The following is a 22,277-nucleotide window of genomic DNA, read 5'->3' as shown; positions in this document are numbered from 1 at the left end:
TTTGCTAACAAAGAATAAAGAGAGAATGGTATAGCTATTTCGGGTTCCTTTAACCCTCATCAGCCAAACTTACTCTTCTGAGATTCGAACCTGGGCTATCTGCATGTTAGGCAGATGTTATAACCTCTAAGCCACGGGTTCTCTCCCACTTTGTTAGCTACCAGGAGAGAGATATATATATGTAGGTCTTTGGTTGTTCGGGTTTTCTCCCGTGTAAAATTGGAAGTGTCTTGGCGACGTTTCGACGAAGTCCCATTCGTCATCTTCAGGCTGGTGTTTTCAGCTTCGTGCTTTGAGTGTGCTTGTCCCACCACATACATCGGACAAACCAACAGAAGAATAAGTGCACGCACTGAAGAACATAAGAACTCAGTCAAAAAAGAGGAACCAACTTCTTCCCTGGTCCAACACCTTAAAGCCACAGGACATGAAATTGACTTTAAAAAGACCAGAACCATTGCCAAAAGTGAACATTTTAATAACAGAATAATCAGAGATCCATCGAGATAGAAAAACGCCCACACAGCATGAACAAGCGAGATGATACCTCCCGCCTACCAGCCATTTGGAAACCCGCCCTTATTGACAAACGATTCCCTAACACAAAAAATGATACCAGACCCACACTCACAAAAACCACACAGGATGTCACCACCACACATCCACGCAAAAACAAACCCAAAGCCACACCGATGATGAGGCACGACCACAAACCAGAAGCCAGACCACAGCTGCATCATTAGCCACTTTAAACCCCTCCAATCCAACATGAAGCAAACTGACACCCTCCATGAAGAGGAGGCACGACCACGAACGCGAAGCCAAAAAATAGCAAGGCAGCCCAAAATCTTAAACCCCTCTGCAACTCAGACTAACCTGAGCACAACCAAACAGAACACTCCCCCAGCCAATCAGAGCACAGCCAACCCCCCAGCCAATCAGAGCACAGCCACGCCCCTAACCAATCAGAACACACCTCCACCCAATCAGAACACAGCCAAGCTCCCACCCAATCAGTTCATACCCCCACTGGCAGTTAAAAGGAAGAAACAGCTAAGACCACACATTGCTGCTCGAAGCACGAAGCTGAAAACACCAGCCTGAAGATGACGAATGGGACTTCGTCGAAACGTCGCCAAGACACTTCCAATTTTACGCGGGAGAAAACCCGAACAACCAAAGACCTACATACAAACACCCGCGAAAACCTCAGAAAACATATATATATATATATATATATATATATATATATATATATATATATATATATATATATATAAAACTGAGAAAAATCTGGTTTTTACCTACATCTTTAGTAAATGTTACTTCTGATCATCAATTTATCCCATTCAACATATTTTAAAATGTTCTCAAGTTTTAACTATATTAGGAACCACAGCTTATCATGTCAAGCAGGAAAAAAAATGTACCATTTTTTGTTTAACATTTTTTGGGGGGATTTTAACAGAATAACAGAGTTGGAAGAGACCTTGGGAAGTCTTCTGTTCCAAACTCCTGCTCAACCAGGAGACCCTATACCAGGGGTAGGCAAGAGCTAAGGTTGCCTATCCCTGCCCTTTACCGTTTCAGGCAAATGGCTGTCCAGCCTCTTCTTAAAATCCTCCAGTGATTAGTTTCCCTCCATTGTTTCTTGCCTTGCCTTCTGGTGCTTTGGAAAATAGGTTGACCCCTCTTTTCTTTGTAACAGTCCCTCAAATACTGAAACACTGCTCTCATGTCACCCCAGTCCTTCTTTTCACTAGACTAGATATATCCAATTCCTGCAACTGTTCTACATGTTTTAGCTTCCAGCCCCTAATCATCTTTATTGCTCTTCTCTGCCCCCTTTCTAGTCTCAACATCCTTTTTATATTGTGGTGACCAAAACTGGACGCTGTATGCCAAGAGTGGACTTACTGAGGCATTATTCATGTGATCTTGGTTCTATCACTCTGTTAATTCAGCCTAGGATTGCATTGGCTTTTTTGGCAGCTACAACATATTGCTGGCTCATATTTAAGTGATTGTCCACTAGGACAGGGCTTTTCAACCAGTGGTACGGGTACCACCTGTGGTACATTGGCACCTGGCAGGTGGTATGTGACCATCCTAGAAAAGTGGTAGCGGGGGAGGGGAATGAGCTGAACCGGTGGCAGCACCGCACAAGCCTGAGCGAGAGATGGCTGGAGCTGCAGGGCTGTCAGGGCTCAGCGGAAGTGCCAGGATCAGCGCCAGGCTCCAGCTGGAGCTCGGCGCTGATCCTGGTGCTTCTGCTGAGCCCTGAAAAAGCACCAATCAGCTGGAAAGCAGCACTGATCCTGGCGCTGTTGCTGAGCCCAGAAGAAGCGCCGATCAGCTGGAATGTTGCAGCCTCTCCAGGGTTTGGTGATTTACATTCAGATGCTTGGCAACTGATTCATATTTATGACAGTCACAGTGTCCCAGGGTCATGTGAAGTGACCAAAACCTGCTGCAACCACCCAGCAGATGGGGGGAATAAAAAACAACCCCCTCACCTCACCCCCACTGCCAATCCTCAAGAGAAATGCTCACAACAATGAAAACCTCGGACAGGAGAAAGAGCACCGTTGGGCGCTGTCTTGCTCGGCTGTGGCTTGGGGGGCACTTTTTTCAGTGCCATTGTAACTTCAAACAATCACTAAGCGAACTGTTGTAAGTTGAGGACTACCTGTACTTTATCACTTTTTTCCTTTTTTTTTTTTGGTCATCAAGTTTTTGACATCTTGGTAGGCGACTGGTGGTACTCGGATATTGCCATATCCTAAAAGTGGTACATTGGGTGAAAAGGTTGAAAAGTCCTGCACTAGGACTCCAAGATCTCTGTCACAGTTACTGTTTCTGAGCTAGGTTTCACCTAATCTATAGAAGTACATTTGGTTTTTCTTGCCTACGTATAAAACATTACTTTTCTCTACACTGAATTTCATAACATTTCAGGCCCAATGCTCAAGTCTATCAAGATCCATCTGGCTCTTGAGCCTATCTTCTGGATTGTTGGCTATTCCTGTAAGTATGGTTTCGTCTGCAAATTTGATCAGTTCCCCTATATTCCATCATCTAAATCAGGGCTTTTCAACCTTTTCACCCACTGTACCACTTTTAGGATATGGCAACATCCGAGTACCACCAGTTGTCTAGCAAGGTGTCAAAAACTTGATGACCAAAAAAAAAAAAGGAAAAAACTTGATAAAGTACAGGTAGTCCTCAACTTACAACAGTTCGCTTAGTGACTGTTCGAAGTTACAATGGCACTGAAAAAAGTGCCCCCCAAGCCACAGCTGAGCAAGACACCTGCCTGCCCACCCAGCGGCGCTCTTTCTCCTGTCCGAGGTTTTCATTGTTGTGAGCATTTCTGTTGAGGATTGGCAGTGGGGGTGGGGTGGGGGTGTTTGGTTTTTATTCCCCCATCTGCTGGGTGGTTGCAGCAGGTTTTGGTCACTTCACATGACCCTGGGACACTGTGACCATCATAAATATGAATTAGTTGCCAAGCATCTGAATGTAAATCACAAGACCCTGAAGATGCTGCAACATTCCAGCTGATCGGCGCTTCTTCTGGACTCAGCAGAAGCGTCAGGATCAGTGCTGCTTTCCAGCTGATTGGTGCTTCTTCAGGCTCAGCAGAAGCTCCAGGATCAGCACTGAGCTCCAGCTGGAGCCTGGCGCTGATCCTGGCGCTTCCACTGAGCCCTGACAGCCCTGCAGCTCCAGCCATCTCTCGTTCAGGCTTGTACAGTGCTGCCACCGGTTCAGCTCATTCCCCTCCCCCACTACTTTTCTAGGATAGTTGTGTACCACCAGCCAGGTGCCAATGTACTATAGGTGGTACCCGTACCACTGGTTGAAAAGCCCTGATCTAAATCATTTATGAAGATATTGAAGAGTACTGCGCCTAAAACAGAACCCTGGGGTACCTCACTGCTTACCTTCCTCCATGTAGATGTAGTTTCATTAGGACTACACATTGAGTGTGGTTTGTCAGCCGGTGACAAATACATGTGGTGGTAATGCTATCTATCCCATATTTTTCTAACTTACTTTGTCAAATGCCTTACTGAAATCCAAGTATAGTATGTCCATAACATTTTGCTGGTCCACTAATTTAGTCACTTTGACAAAGAATGAAATAAGATTTGTTTGGCATGATCTGTTTTTGACAAACCCAAATTGGCTTCTGATTATAACTTTGCTTGCTAACAACTAACAACAAAAAGGGGAAAAAAATCTTGTGTATAAAAGAAAAGAAAAAGAATAAAATCCCAAATGACAAACAGATCTAACATTAAGCATAAAGAATCCAAGATCCAATCAGGGTCAGTCACCAATGGACCAAAGATTTAGTCTTCCAAGCTTTTGGACTTGTGCTGGAGCCCATCCTTAGAGAACCTCTCTCTACAGCAGGGGTGTCAAACTGCCGACCCATGGGCCGGATGCGTCATCCCAAAACTGTGCCTACCCCCTTGCCAGCAATGGAGAAAAAGCTCTGATACCACGCGCAACGTCACGTGACGTCGCGAGTTTGACATGCCTGCTCTACAGGATTATGTGATACTAAGCAACATTACCCTGGGACACATATATTTGCCTTCATACATGAGAGGGAGCACAGTCGAACAGCAGTCACATCATCCACACAATTTTTGACAAAAACTACAACGCTTAAATGTGGCTCCTGATGACATAGCATCCCTATTTACATCCATCCCTCTTCACTTAGTATATGAAGTAATAGATTAAAAAAAACTAGAAGAGTACCACACAGATCAGAGCAACCTAGCCAGGACACAAATCATGAAACTGCTCCAGTACTGCCAACATACCTTCTTCACATTCAAAAGGGAAATATATGAGCAAATAAAAGGGACACCTATGGGATCCCCAATATCAAGAGTCATTGCAGAAACTGTGCATTTCAAAACTACACACCTAAATTATGGTGCCGATACGTGAATAACATGCTGCTCATTATCAAAAGAAATGCACTAAAAGACTTTCATAACTTACTGAACTCCATCTTCCCAGACATACAGTTCACAATGGAGGAAGAAACAGCTAGACAATTACCATTTTTAGATGGAAACCTAGAAACCATGGTTTATCGCAAGACCACCAACACTCCATGCAGTCTTAGTTTCAAAAATATCCGTCCACTATCATACAAAAAGAGTTGCGTCAGAACACTACATGGCAGGATGAGAACCCACTGTAGTATCTAAACTAAACAACTGGAGAGAAGGTACCTACATGAACAATTCAGGAAGAATGGGTACCCATAAGCATTTATTACAAGTTGTCTGTGCAACACGCAAGAAAGAGAAATGAAGAAAGAAGGTACAAGACCAACTATATGGCACACTTTGCCATACATCAAAATCATTTTGGAAGCAGTAGAACGCAACTTCCGAGATCTGCAAGTAGGCATCGCACATTGCCCAGAGGCTACCATACGAGGACAAATCGTGCATTGCAAAGATCACTTGGAGGTGGAAGATACTTCTAATGTAATCTACTGGATCCCCTGCATGGACTATCCCTGTGACTATGTAGGACAGATGGAGAGGAAGCTAACCATCAGATTGCAAGAACACAAGCGAACAGTCAGATGAGGAGACCCAAACTCATTGTTCACATTGCAATAAACATTGCAATAAACAAGGACATACGTTCAATTTCACAGCTACTAAGATTGTTGGCCATGCAGGTACAAAGACAGCCAGGAAAATGATTGAATCCTGGGAAATGGGCCCCTTGTCAGTCAATAGGAGTGCCGATTTACCACCAACTTATCAGGTATTAAGGAGCCGAGGACTTGGAAGCACAAAGAAACAACAGCCAATTGCTGGCCAGCAACACACCAATCAACCAATAGACACATAAATACAAAGCATAGACTAGCCCAGAGCACATATTCTAGACTTTAGAGAGAAGTTCCCTGAGGATGGGCTCCAGCCTGAGTCTGAAAGCTAGGAAGACTAAACCTCTGATCCTGATGACTGACCTAGACTGGATTTTATAGCATTATCCTGGGACACATATGTTTGCCTTCCTTCATAAAGAATCCACCTCAGTGGATGCTGAAAAATAAATACAAAAACTAATAAGTTCTCTTCCCCTTTCAGAACAAGTCTACAAATAGTATTTATCAAAAATGCTATATAAACAAATAAATATTCCAGATGTGGAAATCTATCTGTCTAATAAACAAATCAACCCAATAATCATAATATATATGTAAAAGAGGGAAAAAAGAGTCAACAGGTTAGCCTAGTAGTGGCGAACCTATGGCATGGGTGCCAGAGGCAGCACTCAGAGCCCTCTCTGTGGGCACGTGCATCGTCGCCCCAGTCTTAGGCTTTCAGCTGGGTTTTATAAAACCTTTTCCCTTTAGGCCTCCGCCGCCATGTGCAAAAAAAAAAGGTTCAATCAATCAGTCAATTTCAACTTCTTGCAGGAAAAAAAATCTTGCAAAGTTGGAATTGATTGATTGAACTTTTTAGTCCCACCTAGTCTGCCGTTACCACCGCAACCACACCCGCCCAATGGCCCACACCCAGCCAATGGGCCACGCTCACCTGGCACCCAACGATACATAAGTGGTTTTGGGTTGCAGTTTGGGCACTTGGTCTCTAAAAGGTTCACCATCACTGGGTTAGCCCAAACATTATTCTAATCTTCAAATCTATCTGTAAACCATCTGTTCTTGAATTTAACACATAGATGGGTTCCAGTCTCTTATAAAATTGTCTAATCCATTGTCTCTAATCAAGGCAGTTAGTTTTGCCATCTCTGCTAATTCAGTCAATTTCAAAATCTATTCAATAGTTGGCATCTCTTTTTCTTTCCAATGCTTAGCATATACAATTTTTATGGCAGACACCATATAAAGAAATAGCCTAATTCCCTTATAGTATTATTTATGTCTTAGTAAAGCATTACTTTCTCTTAATCTTACTATTCCTGTGCATATAGTATATGTCTCAGCAAGAGTTTTTTTCTCTTAATATTAAATCAGAATTTATTCAATTATTTGAGGGATCAGTGAAAAAAACTTGTTACATTCCATACATCATATAGCTCTGTACAAAAATTACAAAATAACCATAAATCTGCTTGAATTTTGCTCTCTTCCAACCCCAGCACAAATGAAAAAAGTCTTGAGAACTGAAAACCTTTGCACAAAGCTTTTGACTCTGAGTTGGCTGAATGAGATATTTGTCTAATGAGGATAATGGAAATTCAAACCATAGTTATCTTTTTGCAACATGCCATTATTTTGCAACATGCCTGCAGCAGTGTATTATTTGTACTTGGATGCTGAATAAATTCTCGTGTTCTGAATTCTCTAAAGATAATGGAGCGTTCTAATTAACTTCTGTTCTCTTCCAACAAGGAAATCCGTAATGCTAAAATGCACCATTTTCTCAGAACCCACTCCTCAGTAATTCAAACGTCTACTAATTTGGATTTGTTTGCTTACAAATGTCTACTATTGATATATTATAAATGTATTTTCAGTATTGGCACAAATGGTTTTGTCTTCAGCCAAACTCTAAGCTAGCTATGCAACAACAACACACCATAAAAAGAGCTGTGTTGGATCAGATCAAGGATCATCTAGTTCAATACTCTGTTCCCACAGTGACCAATCAAATGTCTATGGGGAACCCACAAAGAGGTCAGGAGAGCATAAAAACCTCCTGGTAGCTGTTCCCTAGCAACTAGTCGCTAGAGGCTCACTGCCATTGAGTACTCTAGAGTCATAATACCTAGTAGCTCTCATTTTATCCTTAGAACTTTAAACACTTTTTCTTCCAAATTGCCCCACATAACTGCATTTTATGGCAGCAAATTCTAAAATTTAATTACCCAGTGACATGACTAAAGTGATTTCAGCGAGGTATCAAGCAAAGAGAACTTCTCCAACTTTAGATGGTGATGAACGGAGTCCTCACACAAAAACACAAATATGGTTTGTAACTGTAGCAAAGTGTTTTTAAGCTCACACCCATCAATTCCTATATGGAAAACATTGAATTCTCCTTTTTAAACAAATGCATGCAAAATTATATAAGTTTATAGATTTCTATTTATGCTTGATTATGTCTACCTTGTTATGTTATACCAAATTATGTTTGATAATATCAATCTATCTAGACTTCTATTTAAACAGAGGCAGATGTTGGAGTTCTGATAAATGTCAAATTGATTATGGACACATCAGACAGCCATTTGTCTGGAATGGCATAGGGCCTCCTGCTTGAGCAGGGGATTGGACTAGAAGACTTTCAAGGTCCTTCCAACCCTGTTATTCTATGTTCTAAGATTCTGGTAGATTTAAGCGCATTGTGAAGGCTTGCAAGAAGTCACATTAGCTGTGTTTATAACAATATTTTATATGGTGGCTGGATGTACAATCTACAGTCAACATCTACTGTACTATATAAAGTAACCAGTGGTGGGATTCAGCCGGTTCGCACCACTTCGGCAGAATTGGTAGCTAATTTTTTGTTGCCCAGGCCCAGAATGAACTTCCGGAAGAGGCATCCACACAGAGAACTGGTTGTTCACATATTTGAACAGTGAACACTGAAACTAACTACATTTGTTTTATTACTTGCCCTATGGCAGGGGTAGGCAACCTTGGCTCTTTTATGACTTGTGGACAAGCTTGCATATGAATGAATTCCTTTCTTCCTAATATTTTAATTAGTACAGTCACCGTATAAGCCACCATGCAAATGTAATAAAGAAAGACCTAGCTAGATAACTGCATCGGATATTTTCTAAACCACCATGTGAATATGAAGGTATATGTAGTTAGCAGGCCAGTTTATCCAAACTTCAAACCTTCAAGTGAAAAGCAAGTTAATCTTTAGAAATAAGAGCCTGTACTAAATACGAAGGAAAATGCAGAAGAAACAAGGGCAGTTAAGATCTTGAGCTTTGCCACATTCCAGGAAGATACCCCTTGTGCTGAAATTATTGAGTGAAACAGATTTGCTGGGCTGCTAACCTATAACAAAAATCCATCTTAAAAGTGGCCAGCTTAAGGACTTAAAGTTGACTTTTAAAAGAGCCCTGTTCCCCTTGCACTTACCATGACTGTAGCAGCTGCAGCAGCTGCCTGGGCTGCCACTGCCACTTGGTTTGTCTGGTGTTGAGCAGCTTTGATTTTGGCCTGCAAGTGAGCAGGAGGATGAAAATATTTGCATTTTTCCCTCAGGCAACGCCCTTTTATGTAATCCATACAAACAGTTACAGTGTTGTCATTTGTATCAATCATTGTGCTGTCAGAAGGATGTGCAAAGCGGCAATCGGTTTCACCCCGTGCACAGTTTCCTCGCTGGAATTCCCTGCAAACCTGGGGCACAAAACAATATTATGCATATGAGGGTAATTACTCACTTGAGTACAAGAAAGAATTTAAAATGCAATTTTTGAGCTGTGCCCAAATAATCTCTGAAAATTGTACGACCTGTCATCTCAGGCTATAACATGGGCTTTGCTATTGTATAAATTTTGCATGGATCTTGAATTCATCGGGGTCCTTGATCTCTCAGTGACTTTTAATATTATCAATTGTGACATCCTTCTGGACTAACTCAGGGGTTAGAAAGGAGAATGTGGTGTTATGGTGCTTCTCCTTCCTAACAGATACGTTCCATTCAAATTGACAGGGGAGACAAGTTTAGCCCTAAACCTCTGCTTTGTGGGGTTCCACCCTCTCCCCACTTCTATCTATATGAAACTGGTGGATGAAGTCATTCTGATGCCATGGAGTTAGGTATCATTAGTATATTGATAATATCCAGTTCTATATCTTAACTTCTGACTGAGAGAATTTAAGAAACAAGCTCAGATTTTCCATATGTGAAGATTACTTCTCTGAGAATGGAGCACACAAAGGTAGTAATGGACTACAATTAACTGAACTTAATGTTTTTCCCTTAGTTTATTTTCTCTATTTCTAAATTAATGTTAACTATCTATTACATACTAGATTACAATTGCTGCACAAGCAATATAATTACTAGGCCAGGCAAAATTTGAGGAGAGGATTTGTTCCAAAGGTGATTCAGGGGACCACTTTAACTGAATTTCTAACCTTTCAGAGTTCTTCTGTATATGTACAGAAGTCACTCACCTTAAACTAAAGCAAGTCAAGATAGACAAGGCTTGTGTTGATGCTTCATGAGGTGGAGGATCTTCTTACCTTACCTTCTAGTGCAGTGGTTCTCAACCTGTGGGTCGGGACCCCATTTGGGGTCGAACGACCTTTTCACGTTGCCAAACGCAGTCCACGATTTTTTCCCCCTTTTCCTTAGCTGTGCTACTCCCTTTTATTCTACTGGCTTTTGAAAGCCAATAGAATAGACTCTCTTGAATAGAGTCTAATTTTATTGGCTTTCAAAAGCCAATAGGAATTGTCCAGGCTGTCTCTGCTCTGCTGAGCCCGCCAAAAGTCCCATTCTGCAAACGGTGCTGCACCAGTTTAGTCCTCGACTTACGACCGGTTGAGTAGTCCTCGACTTACAACCGGTTGGGGGGTCGCGGCATTAAAAAGGTTGAGAACCACTGTTCTAGTGCTATGTGAAATGTATCAAAACAAAGCCTTGCAACACGGGAAACTTCACCCAGCCCGGACATGGAAAGGATTGACAGATCGATAGCTCTTTCTCGATACTGTGGGTGGTGGTGCATGGCCATTCTTAGTTGGTGGAGCAATTTGTCTGGTTAATTCCGATAATGAATGAGACTCTGGCATGCTAACTAGTTATGAGACCTCCAAGCTGCCTTCTTTAGAAGAATGGGTATTTAAGGTTTCTAATTTAGCAGAAATGGCCAAAATTTCTGCTTATTTAAAGGATCATTCACAAGAGAGATATGTTATTGTATGGAGAAGATGGATAGAATATGTTCAGAAGAAATATGGAACTACAAAGTTTCATTTATTTTATGAGTAATGGATTTGTTTATAAAATTATGTTAAAGTTTGAAGAGGGTTAAGGGTTAGTATGATTTTGGTTATTGTATAATTAGTAAACTTAAGTAGATTATGTTTAATATGTTTGTATAACCCTGTACTTGGCTCTGGGAAGTCGGGGGGAGGGGGGTGGGGGAAGGATGGGTTGGAGGTTAAATAGGTCAGATAAGTAGAAATAGTTTTATTGTATATAATATTGATGTTTCAGTTTGGAGAGAGGAATTGCTCCGGCATTTCCCCTGGACTGCATCCGGAGCGAGAAGATAGGAGGAAGGGGAGAAGTAAGTAAGAAGGTTGAGGTGAAGGAGGAGAGGGGGAGAGTGAGGAAGAAGAAGAGGGAAAGAGGGAAGTGAGAGAAGAGGTTAGAGGGTGGATGTGGTTTGGGGGGAAATGGGTGAGCAATACCGAAAGTTGTGTGCATAAACTTATTCTATTCTTTATCTGAAGTACTCTTTATGAATGTAATGAAAAATTGAAAATAAAAAATTTTTTACAAAAAAAAAAGCCTTGCATAGCCATAATAATGAACTGTGCACTTACTACTTCATTTCAGCGCAATTATCATATCAAAGATCAGAACAGAGGATTGGCATTGCTTATGCTAAGTAGCCAACTGAAATGAAATTGCCTTTTCTTTATATTTAAATATAGGCATTGTGTTTATTCACTGTCTTATATAAACAAATTCCAAATACTGCATGTATCAGAAGAATGTTGCTCTCCATACCTCCAGTTTATCTGTCCTGAGGAGTTTCTGTGGTGGAGCTGATCCAGAGACAGAGACGGGATTTCCAGGAACAATTACAGATTGTGTGGGAACAATTTCCGTAGGAACTAATCCAACCCCAGAAGTAACTGGAGTTAAATATGATGCAAAGTTTAGTGCTGGATTAGATCCTATTGTTGGTCCTACTGGAAATGATGGCTGAAAGAGAATAAAAAGGAATAATAAATAAACATATAGAAATGAAAAATAGACACTCATGCTCTGTAATAAATTCAATATCAAAGTTCACTGATTTATGTTAGCTGGGTCCACATACTTACTAAACCGAAATAACCCATATTTTGACTTAGTAGAATGTATCAGCTCAGTGTCTAGATATTTGTGGTGTTCTTAACAAATTAAACTGAGTATCATGTTTTAATTTTGATGAACTAGTTCCAAAGGATTCTGAAATAGGCATTATACAGAAAAAGGTAAAGTTCATACTGCATAACTGACTCAGCATGAAAGCTTTGGAGCCGTGTTTATCTTTGAGGGAATTGATGTACACTGCACATATATAAACTAAAAATATAGAAAGGATGCTTAACCAACCAAGGAATGGCCAGATAAGTTTACTGGAACAAAATTAATTTAGTGATAAAGAAGCATATCTTGCTGATGCAAACAAGACAATTGAGGACATACCTTCGTATGAACTGTTGGAAATAAATCAAAACTACAATTTATTATCCATGATTATGCTACATGTTATTCTTCTAACAAGGATGAAAAAGTATACATTAAGGACCTTTCTGATGTTATTCAACACCAAAATATTTTTTTAAAATATTTTATTGAATACAAAGGAAAGAAAAAAAAGATTAAAAACATTGAACGTGGTGTATCATCTTTGACATACATCTTTGTCTAATCATTCCATACTTTACATATAAGAATAAATATTACATATACAGCTATACATATCAAGTCCCCTATTTATATCCCTTCTATCGACTTCCTTCTTGTTTCCCTCCACTTGTAAAATTTATTCCAAATTCGGTAATATTCTGTTTCCTCCTGGTTTTTTAATTCCTTAGGCCTCTTATCCAGTTCAGTGCAATGTAAGATTTTTTCTATTAGCGCATTTCTGCTAGGCACTTCAATTGCTTTCCAGTTTTGGACAAACAAGATCCTTGCCACCGTTATCACATGTATAATTAAATATATATCATCTTTGTTTATATTTTTTCTAATATTCCTAATAAAAACATCTCTGGTTTATATTGAATTTTTTGACCCATCATTTCCATCTTTAAACCCTAAGCCAATAAACCTGTGCTTCTTTACAAACCCACCAAACGTGAAAGAATGTACCCTTTTCCTTTTTACATTTCCAACAAATTGGTGAGTAACCACTATACATTTTTGTGAGTCTGGCCGGTGACAGATGCCATCTATAAAGCATCTTATAAAGATTTTCTTTATAAGATGATGCCAATGTAATTTTATTGTTACGTTCCCAAGTTTGCTGCCATTGGTCCAGATTTATAGCGTGTTCCAAATCTATTGCCCAGGTAACCATCGTTTCTTTGACTTGTTCCTCATATTCTAACATGTATTTATATATATTTTTAATTTGCTTTCTCTCCGAGCCTAGTATTATTTTATCAAGCCCCGTATCTCATCTATAAATTCCCCACTCTTTCTTGTCTTTCACATATCTCGCTTGCATCTGAAGATAAGACCACCATTCCAAAACTATTCCCCGTTTTCTCAACTCTTGTCTTTGCTTTAGATGGCCTTCCTCTGACAGAATATCTTTATATGTAATGACCTTATCTTGCCTGTATACATAGGGGTATGTAACTGCTTCTAATGGTGAGAACCAACCTGGAACTCCTATATAGGAGCCGAGCTGGCGCAGCAGTTAGAGTGCAGTACTGCAGGCCACTTTAGTTGACTGTGTTCAGCAGGTCAGCAGTTCAAATCTCACCGGCTCAAGGTTGACTCAGCCTTCCATCCTTCCGGGGTAGGTAAAATGAGGACCCAGATTGTTGGGGGCAATGTAAATATATATATACATTGCTTACTGGTGTACACCGCTTAGAGAGTGCTTGCACTTAAAGTGGTATATAAATCTCATAAATAAATAAATAAATAAATAAATAAATAAATAAATAAATAAATAAATATAGTGTTGGCTTTTAACTATGTTCCAACTTTTTATGAGTTCTTGCTGAACTTTGTGCCTCAAGAAATATTGATGGTTCCTACTTTTCCCTGTCCATAAATGAGCATGCCAATCCTGCTGGAGGTCATGCCCCTCTAGGTATAAACATCTTTTGTTTTCCAGAGTAATCCAATCCCTAATCCACGTCAATGCCGCTGCTCGACAGTACAGCTCCCAGTGGTACACCAAAATATTTGATGTGAGATAAATTTTAAAATATATGAATTACTGATTAAATGAAAACTGTGCTACTTTCCCACAAGTCTAGTTTTAACTCTTTCTTAAAGGAGAAACAGCATTTGAAAACATTAAATTTCTGATCCAAGCAGTACACAAATAAAGAGTGTGTATGTGTGTGCTTGTGTACCAGCATGTGCTCACGTGCACCTTCAAGTCACTATGGACTTCTGGCGATTGCCTGGAAAGTTGCCAGTTTTCTTGGCAATGTCATCCAACTGACTTCATGCCTAAAGCCAGATTAAAACTCCTGGTTTCTCACTTAATACCTTAATCACTACCCCAAATTTCTTACTAATTTTACTTTTAATGATTTCTATATATCAAAAAGTTTCTGGGTCAGTTTAGGATTTTCACATCACAGGCTATATTTTCATAATTAAATATTCACCAATCCCCATAAATAAATTATGCAAATACTATATGTTTATAAATATATATAAATTATTCAGCTTAGTTGAATCTCACTATGTTTTTCTTTGTAGTTTGTCCAGAATAAACTAGCTTGCTCCCAAAATGCATAAAGTTCAACAGTTGCAATAACATTACAAACAGAAAAAGTTCATAACAATGATTTATACATTTTACTTGACAATATTTGACGATAGCATATTGTAATCTATATATTAAAATTACAATAAATTCATTTATTTGTAATGTTAGTCAGATGTGAGCTGTGAAAATAAAGCATTGGGCTGACATTTCATTAAAAGTACTAACCATTGGCTGAAAAGGTGCTCCCGGGAATATAAACTGCATCTGCTGTGCAAGCATTGCTGCTGCAGTTTTCTGTTGGATCAGGTTGTTTCTACCATTAATTTCTAGCTGAGTTTTCAAATGTGTTGGTGGATGAAGGTATTTGCAGTTCTCCCTTGCACAACGGCCCTGAAAACGTTACAAAATGATCCATTTTTATAAAGATCTATTCATGTAAAACAGCTATTTCATATCCTCAAGAAGAGTCTTTCGTATAAATCAAATAGCATATTGGACTGAATTGCTCTACTGACATTTCTTTGAGGCTTTATGCATCTATTATAACTATACTATGTATTTTACCAAAATTAGGTGGAAAGAACTCCCATATCTTTTCTTTAGTAATACCCTGTGGATAAAAGTTGCTTTACAAAATAATGTTCACCACATTAGATGAAGGTTCTAATATATGCTCTAAAGAGGAAGGACAGAAATAGAACAGGAATGCACTAAGGCAGATTCAAATCCTTTTCCATTGTCTTTCAAAAGTTTATATATAGGCATGAAGATGATGACAATAGAACTGCATTTTCGAAACCCATTTGAAGGGCTTTATAAAGTCTCTGAAGCTGATCATGCAAATCTGTGGTGCTCTCACATTCCAAAGCTTATCCTGTAATATTTGTGTTTTTGATATATTTGATATAAATATAATTATATCATGTAATGTAATGTAATATAATATAACAATAGACAGTGTATATGCACACTGTATATATATACATATACATGTACATGTACATATACACACACACATATATATACATACATACATACATACGTACATATATATAACTATATATAACTATAACTATATAACTATAACCTGGCTCAAAAACAGTAATTGTGAGAGGAACCTCGGCATTCTAGTGGATGATTACTTAAATATGAGCCAGAAGTGTGGGGCAGCAGCCAAGGAAGCCAATGCAATCCTTAGTTGTATAAACAGGCATAGAATCAAAATCACGTAAAGTATTATTACCATTTTATAAAACCTTAGTTAAGATCACATCTGGAATAGAGTTTTGTTCACCACATTACAAAAACGATGTTGAGACTTTGGAGAAAGTGCAGAGAAGAGCAACTAGGATGATTAAAGGCCTGGAAACTAAAACATATGAAGAATTGGGCATGGCCAGTCTAGAGAAAAAAAGAACTAGGGGTGTCATGACAGCAGTATTCCAGTATTTGAGGGGCTGCTACAAAGAAGAGGGGGTCAACTTATTTTCCCAAGCACCAGAAGGCAAGACAAGCTACAATGGATGAAAATTAATCAAGGAGAGAAGCAACCTGGAATTAAGGAGAAACTTCCTAACCGTGAGAACAATTAACCAGTGGAACAGCTTACCTTCAGAAGTTGTGGGTACTTCATCACTGGAGGTTTTTAAAAAGAGCCTGGACAGCTCGTTGTCTCAAATTGTATAGGGTCTCTTGCTTGAGCAGGGGGTTGGACTAAAAGACCTCCAAGGTCCCTTCTAGGTCTATTTTGATTGATTACTATTATGCATTTCATTGTTATGTAAACCAGCAATTGAAAACAGTAGCTGTGACACCTTTCAGATGCGCAGACCTCAATCTCCAGAATTTTCTATTATGACCTTGCTTAATAAGGGAAGCTTGGAATTGGTTCACAATTTGGATAAATATATCCAAATTGAATAAATCTGTATTAACAGTAATGGGACAAAGTTTGCGATTGTCAATGAATAACAGTGTTGAGCAAATCTGAGGGTAGATGTTACCAAAGGAGTGGGTTAATATAAGATATGATTCCAGACATGGTATTTATAAATGGTTATAATTTGAGTAAAGAGTAAATGTGCAAATTATTAAATATGCTAACTTGCATTATCCTAACAGAACCAGAACCATCTTGAGGGATAAGGACATTAGTACAAAAAAGTACAGATTAAAATCTTTAATATTACATAAAGGTAACTGGCATATTCTGTAATGTCTAAGACTCACTTCTAAGTTTCTTTGCTTCTTAAACATATATGCTGTTTCAGAACAGGCACATACTCTTAATGAAAAGTTATTGTATAATCTTGCTCAAAACAATATTACGTTTTCAGAATAACTGTAATTCAGGTTAACTCATCCTTATATGTGGCATATAACACTTTTCATGTGATTTTATATGCTCATCCTGGAGCTAAGTCCTATTAAGCACCCCTTATCAAATAAAATATGAATAAAATAAGTAAACATAGTTAGAGTAAGGTAAACATATAAGAAGGTTAGAAAAAGAGTGTTATCCAAGAGACAAATGTAGTAGAAAATTCCTCCCAAGAACTGTTACCAAAATATGGTCCACATAAAGATTCTGTCTGTCTGTATCTTTCTGCCACATTATGAACAAAAAGAAGCTAGAACTCTCTTTCACATTAGGAAATTCTAGGTTTATTGTGACATATAAAGCAGGAATTATACAGGTCTGAACATTTCCAGTCATTTATAACAAACTGGGAATCTGTTAAAGCAAAATTTAATTTCTTGCTTATCCTTTCTTCTTACTTTGTGGTGGAGAAGGGAAAGGAACACGGCTGCATATGACCTTATTACTTTCGTATGAGAAAGTTTATGCATGCACAGTGTTGGATTATGATTTAAATATAAATACTGAAACTTGACTGTTCATTTAAAGAATGTGTCACAACTGAAAGAGGTATTTCAGGGTTCAGGATTAGGGAGCTAAATACGATTGCTGAATAAGTGATAAGACCTTAGTGTAATGTACAATTATTTCTAATTAAGCTTAGTTCCTAGTGGTTTCATGGATATAAATGAATTTCTTGGTAATAATACCAAATTGGTTTTCTATTGTCTTTTTCCAGGACATTTTTTTTTTAACTGAGATTAGGCTACAGCCCTAGCAATCCCTTCCATATAAGCTAAATTGGCTAAGTGCATTTAACATAAAATAAACTGGATTAATATATGTACAGGGTTGAATTATAAAGAGATGGAAGATCAAGGTCTGCATTCCTAACATTTGATATATGTGCATTAATATTCAACTGCAAAATACAGGTAGTCCTCAGCATACCACCACAATTGAGCGCAAAATTTATGTTGCTAAGTGAGACATTTGTTAAGTGAGTTTTGCCCCATTTTATGACCTTTCTTGAAAAGTTGTTAAGTGAATCGCTGCAGTTGTTAAGTTACAACAGTTGTTAAGTGAATCTGGCTTCCCCATTGAGTTTTCATCTCAGAAGGTTGCAAAGACACTGCAACTGTCATAAATATGAACCCACTGCCAAGCATCTGAATTTTGCCCAGGTGACCATGGAGATGATGCAATAAACAATCATAAGTCAATTTTTTTCCAGTGCTGTTGTATCTTTGAATGATCACTAAATGAACTGTTGTAAGCCAAGGACTTTCGGTATTAGTTGATAATTGCTGTTCATGTCCTGTTTTGTGCTAGAGTTTTCTAAAGGACTGAGAAGCTCACCCTCTTGGTATACTAGAACAGGGCTTTTCAACCTTTTCACCCATTGTACCACTTTTAGGATATGGCAACATCCGAGTACCACCAGTCGCCTAGCAAGGTGTCAAAAACTTGATGACCAAAAAAAAGAAAAGAAAAAAGTGATAAAGTACAGATAGTCCTCGACTTACAACAATTAGCTTAGTGACTGTTCGAAGTTACAATGGCACTGAAAAAAGTGCCCCCCAAGCCACAGCCGAGCAAGACACCTGCCTGCCCGCCTGGCGGCGCTCTTCCTCTTGTCCGAGGTTTTCATTGTTGCGAGCACTTCTGTTGAGGATTGGCAGTAGGGGTGGGGTGGGGGGTGTTTGCAGCAGGTTTTGGTCACTTCACATGACCCTGGGACACTGTGACCGTCATAAATATGAATCAGTTGCTAAGCATCTGAATGTAAATCACAAGATCCTGGAGATGCTGCAACATTCCAGCTGATTGGTGCTTCTTCAGGGCTCAGCAGAAGCACCAGGATCAGCGCCGAGCTCCAGCTGGAGCCTGGCGCTGATCCTGGCGCTTCCGCTGAGCCCTGACAGCCCTGCAGCTCCAGCCATCTCTCGCTCAGGCTTATGCGGTGCTGCCACCAGTTCAGCTCATTCCCCTCCCCCACTACCACTTTTCTAGGATGGTCGCGTATCACCTGCCAGGTGCCAATGTACTGTTGTCTTGATAATGAGAGATTATTGATATGTGTTTCCGTGTGCACATATATATGTTATAAAATTAGTCTAAATGTGTTTTGGGCTAAATCATGTTGTACTTCTCTAACTACAAAAGTGTTGTGTGGTTTAAATCCTTGTAAACCCTTTTAATGATATAGAAAGAGGTTGCACTGCAATTATTTAAATCTAAATAAGAAGCGGGGTACTCGTGTTTACTAAAAACAGATACATGTACATTGAAGAGAAATGTGTTTATCTTAGTGTTTTGAAAATGTAAAAGTCTAATTTTTTAATTGTCTAAATATTTTAGTAGATGATTAAAAAACTAGAAAAATGTTTTAATATAACTGATTTTAATATAGAGAGCAGTTTGGTGCAGCGGATAAAGTATCATGCTAGAAACCAGGAGTTCTAGTTCAGCTTTAGGCACAAAGCCAGCTGGGTAACTTTCATCCAGTCCCTCTCTCTTAGACCTAGGAAGAAGAAAGCAACGCCAAGCCACTTCCCAAAATCTTGCAAAGAAAAATACAGGACTGTCCAAGCATTCACCAGAAGACAAAACTGATTTGATAGCAATCAAAACAAGAAACAAACCCCACCATCTTTAATATAAATTATTTTATTTGGTAACATGAAATCAGAAATTATACAAGAATATGTAGAGAATGTGATTAGTAGCAACCATAAACAAAATCCAAAAGATTCTGAATAAACAAGGGATGAAGTTATGTGAGGAGGTACAGTTATTAAGGCAAAAACATAAGCAGGAGAAATTATATATATATATATGTACGTATGTAGGTAGGTTATATATATATATATATATATATATATATATATATATATATATATATATATATATATATATATATGTACGTATGTAGGTAGGTCTTTGGTTATTCGGGTTTTCTCCCGCATAAAATTGGAAGTGTCTTGGCGACGTTTTGAAGTCCCATTCGTCATCTTCAGGCTGGTGTTTTCAGCTTCGTGTTTCGAGGAGCACGAAGCTGAAAACACCAGCCTGAAGATGACGAATGGGACTTCGTCGAAACGTCGGCAAGACACTTCCAATTTTACGCGGGAGAAAACCCGAATAACCAAAGACCTACATACAAACACCCGCGAAAACCTCAGAAATATATATATTCCCAAAAAAGGTATTATTTCTATATTGAATATATGACTATAATGTATTGTACATTGAAATATCAAATTATCAGATAATGAACATCCTATCACTTATTAGTAATCTTGTGGAATCCATTTTTATGAAAAAATTTGCTGAATCTCTTAGAAGATAAAGGCACACCATTTCTGTATTGTTGCCAAAAACTATGTACATGTCACCAAGTCAGGAATTGAAGGAGATTTTATATAAGTATCTATAGAAGCAATTTTTCAAAGACAAAATAGAAATCTTTGTGCATACAACATACAGTAACAATAGCTCCAGTAACATATAAGGAACGGTTGCTGGAATTGGGTACGTCTAGTTCACAGGTCGGCAACCTGCGGCTCCGGAGCCGAATGCGGCTCTTTGAGCCTTCCCCGGTGGCTCCCAGCCTCCTCTGCCTTTGCAGAGAGAGACAGAGACAGAGAGAGGCAATTGCGCTTCCCTGCTTCCTTCTCTCCCTCTCTCTCTCTCTCTCTCTCTCTCTCTCTCTCTCTCTGTGTGTGTGTGTGTAAAAGATTGCATTCACAGTGTTCTCCGAGGAGCTGAAAAGCTTTCTGGACGGAGCTCCTCCCTTTGCTGCTTCTCTGCAGGAAGCAGGAAGCAGGAAGGGCAGGAGAGAGCTAGCTAGCCCAGCTAGGCTGACTCAGGAATTCTGGGAGTTGAAGTCCATGAGTCATAAAAGAGACGAGGTTGCTTACCCTGAGCTTGTTGGACAACAGCTTGAAGCTTGCCAGGTGAGCAGCAGATAGGAGAGAGAGAGAGAAAGAGAGAGAGAGAGGGAGGGAGAGAGAGAGAGAGAGAGAGAGAGAGAGAGAGGAAAGAGAGAGAGAGAAAGAAAGAGAGTGGGGGAAGAGGAGTGGCAGGCAGACCAAGGGCAGATAGGGAGGGAGGGAGAGAGAGCGACAGACAGAGAGAGAGACCCTTTTGACATCTAAAATGAAGATAACACTGCATATATCCTTTTTTTACCTGTATGTGTATGTGTATGTACGTGTATATATGTGTGTGTGTGTGTGTGTGCGTGTGTGTATACATACACACACACACACACATATATACACACACACAAACACACACACACAAACACACCTATAATAAAGGTAAAAAAGGATATATGCAGTGTTATCTTCATTTTAGATATCAAAAGGATTTTGCGGCTCCCGGTGTTTTGTTTTTGGTGGGAAACGGGTCCAAGTGGCTCTTTGAGTGTTTTGGGTTGCCTACCCCTGGTATAGGGTTTCCTGCCTGAGCAGGGGGTTGGACTAGATGACCTCCAAGGTCCCTTCCAACTTTACTACTACTACTACTACTACTACTACTACTACTACTACTATTATTATTATTATTAACAACTTTGCATAGAAATAAACCAGCTATTCTAGTAGATTCTAGAATAGATTGAATGTAAAATCTGCATATCCAGTAATCAGGGTTTTTTTTATTTATATCTGTAATCTGGAACTGATTATGTCACAACTATATTTTAAGAGATAAACAGCTCTCCATCTCACAGTGGTTCTCAACATTTACTTCACCATGGAACCCCCTTAAAAACCTTTTGTGACCACAGACCATGGGCATGGCCCTCAAGACTTAACTCAAGATTTAAATCATAACATTTCTTAAAGCCTTTGCAGACCCCCTGTGACATTGTGGCCTCCCAGGTATCCACAGACCACATGTTGAAGCAAACTAGTAATAGTAGTAAAGTTGGAAGGGACCTTGGAGGTCATCTAGTCCAACCCCCTGGTCGGGCAGGAAACCCTACACCATTTCGGACAAATGGCTGTCCAGTCTCTTCTTAAAAACTTCCAGTGTTGGAGCATTTACTGCTTCTGGAGGCAAGCTGTTCCACTGATTAATTGTTCTCACTGTCAGGAAGTTTCTCCTTAGTTCTAGGTTGCTTCTCTCCTTGATTAGTTTCCACCGTTGCTTCTTGTCCTGCCTTCAGGTGCTTTGGAAAATAGCTTAATTCCCTCTTCTTTATGGCAGCCCCTGAGATATTGGAATACTGCTA

General features: G+C 39.3%; 1 protein-coding gene across 16 annotated transcripts in view; it reads right to left on the bottom strand.

Moving 5' to 3' along the window:
- The window catches only part of MBNL2 (muscleblind like splicing regulator 2), a 73,742-nt gene that overhangs the window by 25,700 nt on the left and 25,765 nt on the right, over positions 1–22,277 (bottom strand). For all 16 annotated transcript variants that reach the window (XM_039337667.1, XM_039337668.1, XM_039337677.1 and 13 more), the window contains 3 exons: positions 14,902–15,066; positions 11,733–11,930; positions 9,119–9,382 (listed from right to left, as the gene is read on the bottom strand). In XM_039337667.1, coding sequence (XP_039193601.1) covers positions 9,119–9,382; positions 11,733–11,930; positions 14,902–15,066 — 627 coding nt within the window. The remainder of the gene's footprint in view (positions 1–9,118; positions 9,383–11,732; positions 11,931–14,901; positions 15,067–22,277) is intronic.

The sequence above is a fragment of the Crotalus tigris genome, unplaced genomic scaffold (assembly GCF_016545835.1).
Source record: "Crotalus tigris isolate CLP2741 ecotype Arizona unplaced genomic scaffold, ASM1654583v1 scf7180000017685.4511686, whole genome shotgun sequence".
Classification (NCBI taxonomy): Eukaryota; Metazoa; Chordata; class Lepidosauria; order Squamata; family Viperidae; genus Crotalus; species Crotalus tigris.
Note: the sequence above shows the minus strand (reverse complement) of the source record. Positions and strands in the feature narration are given on the sequence as shown.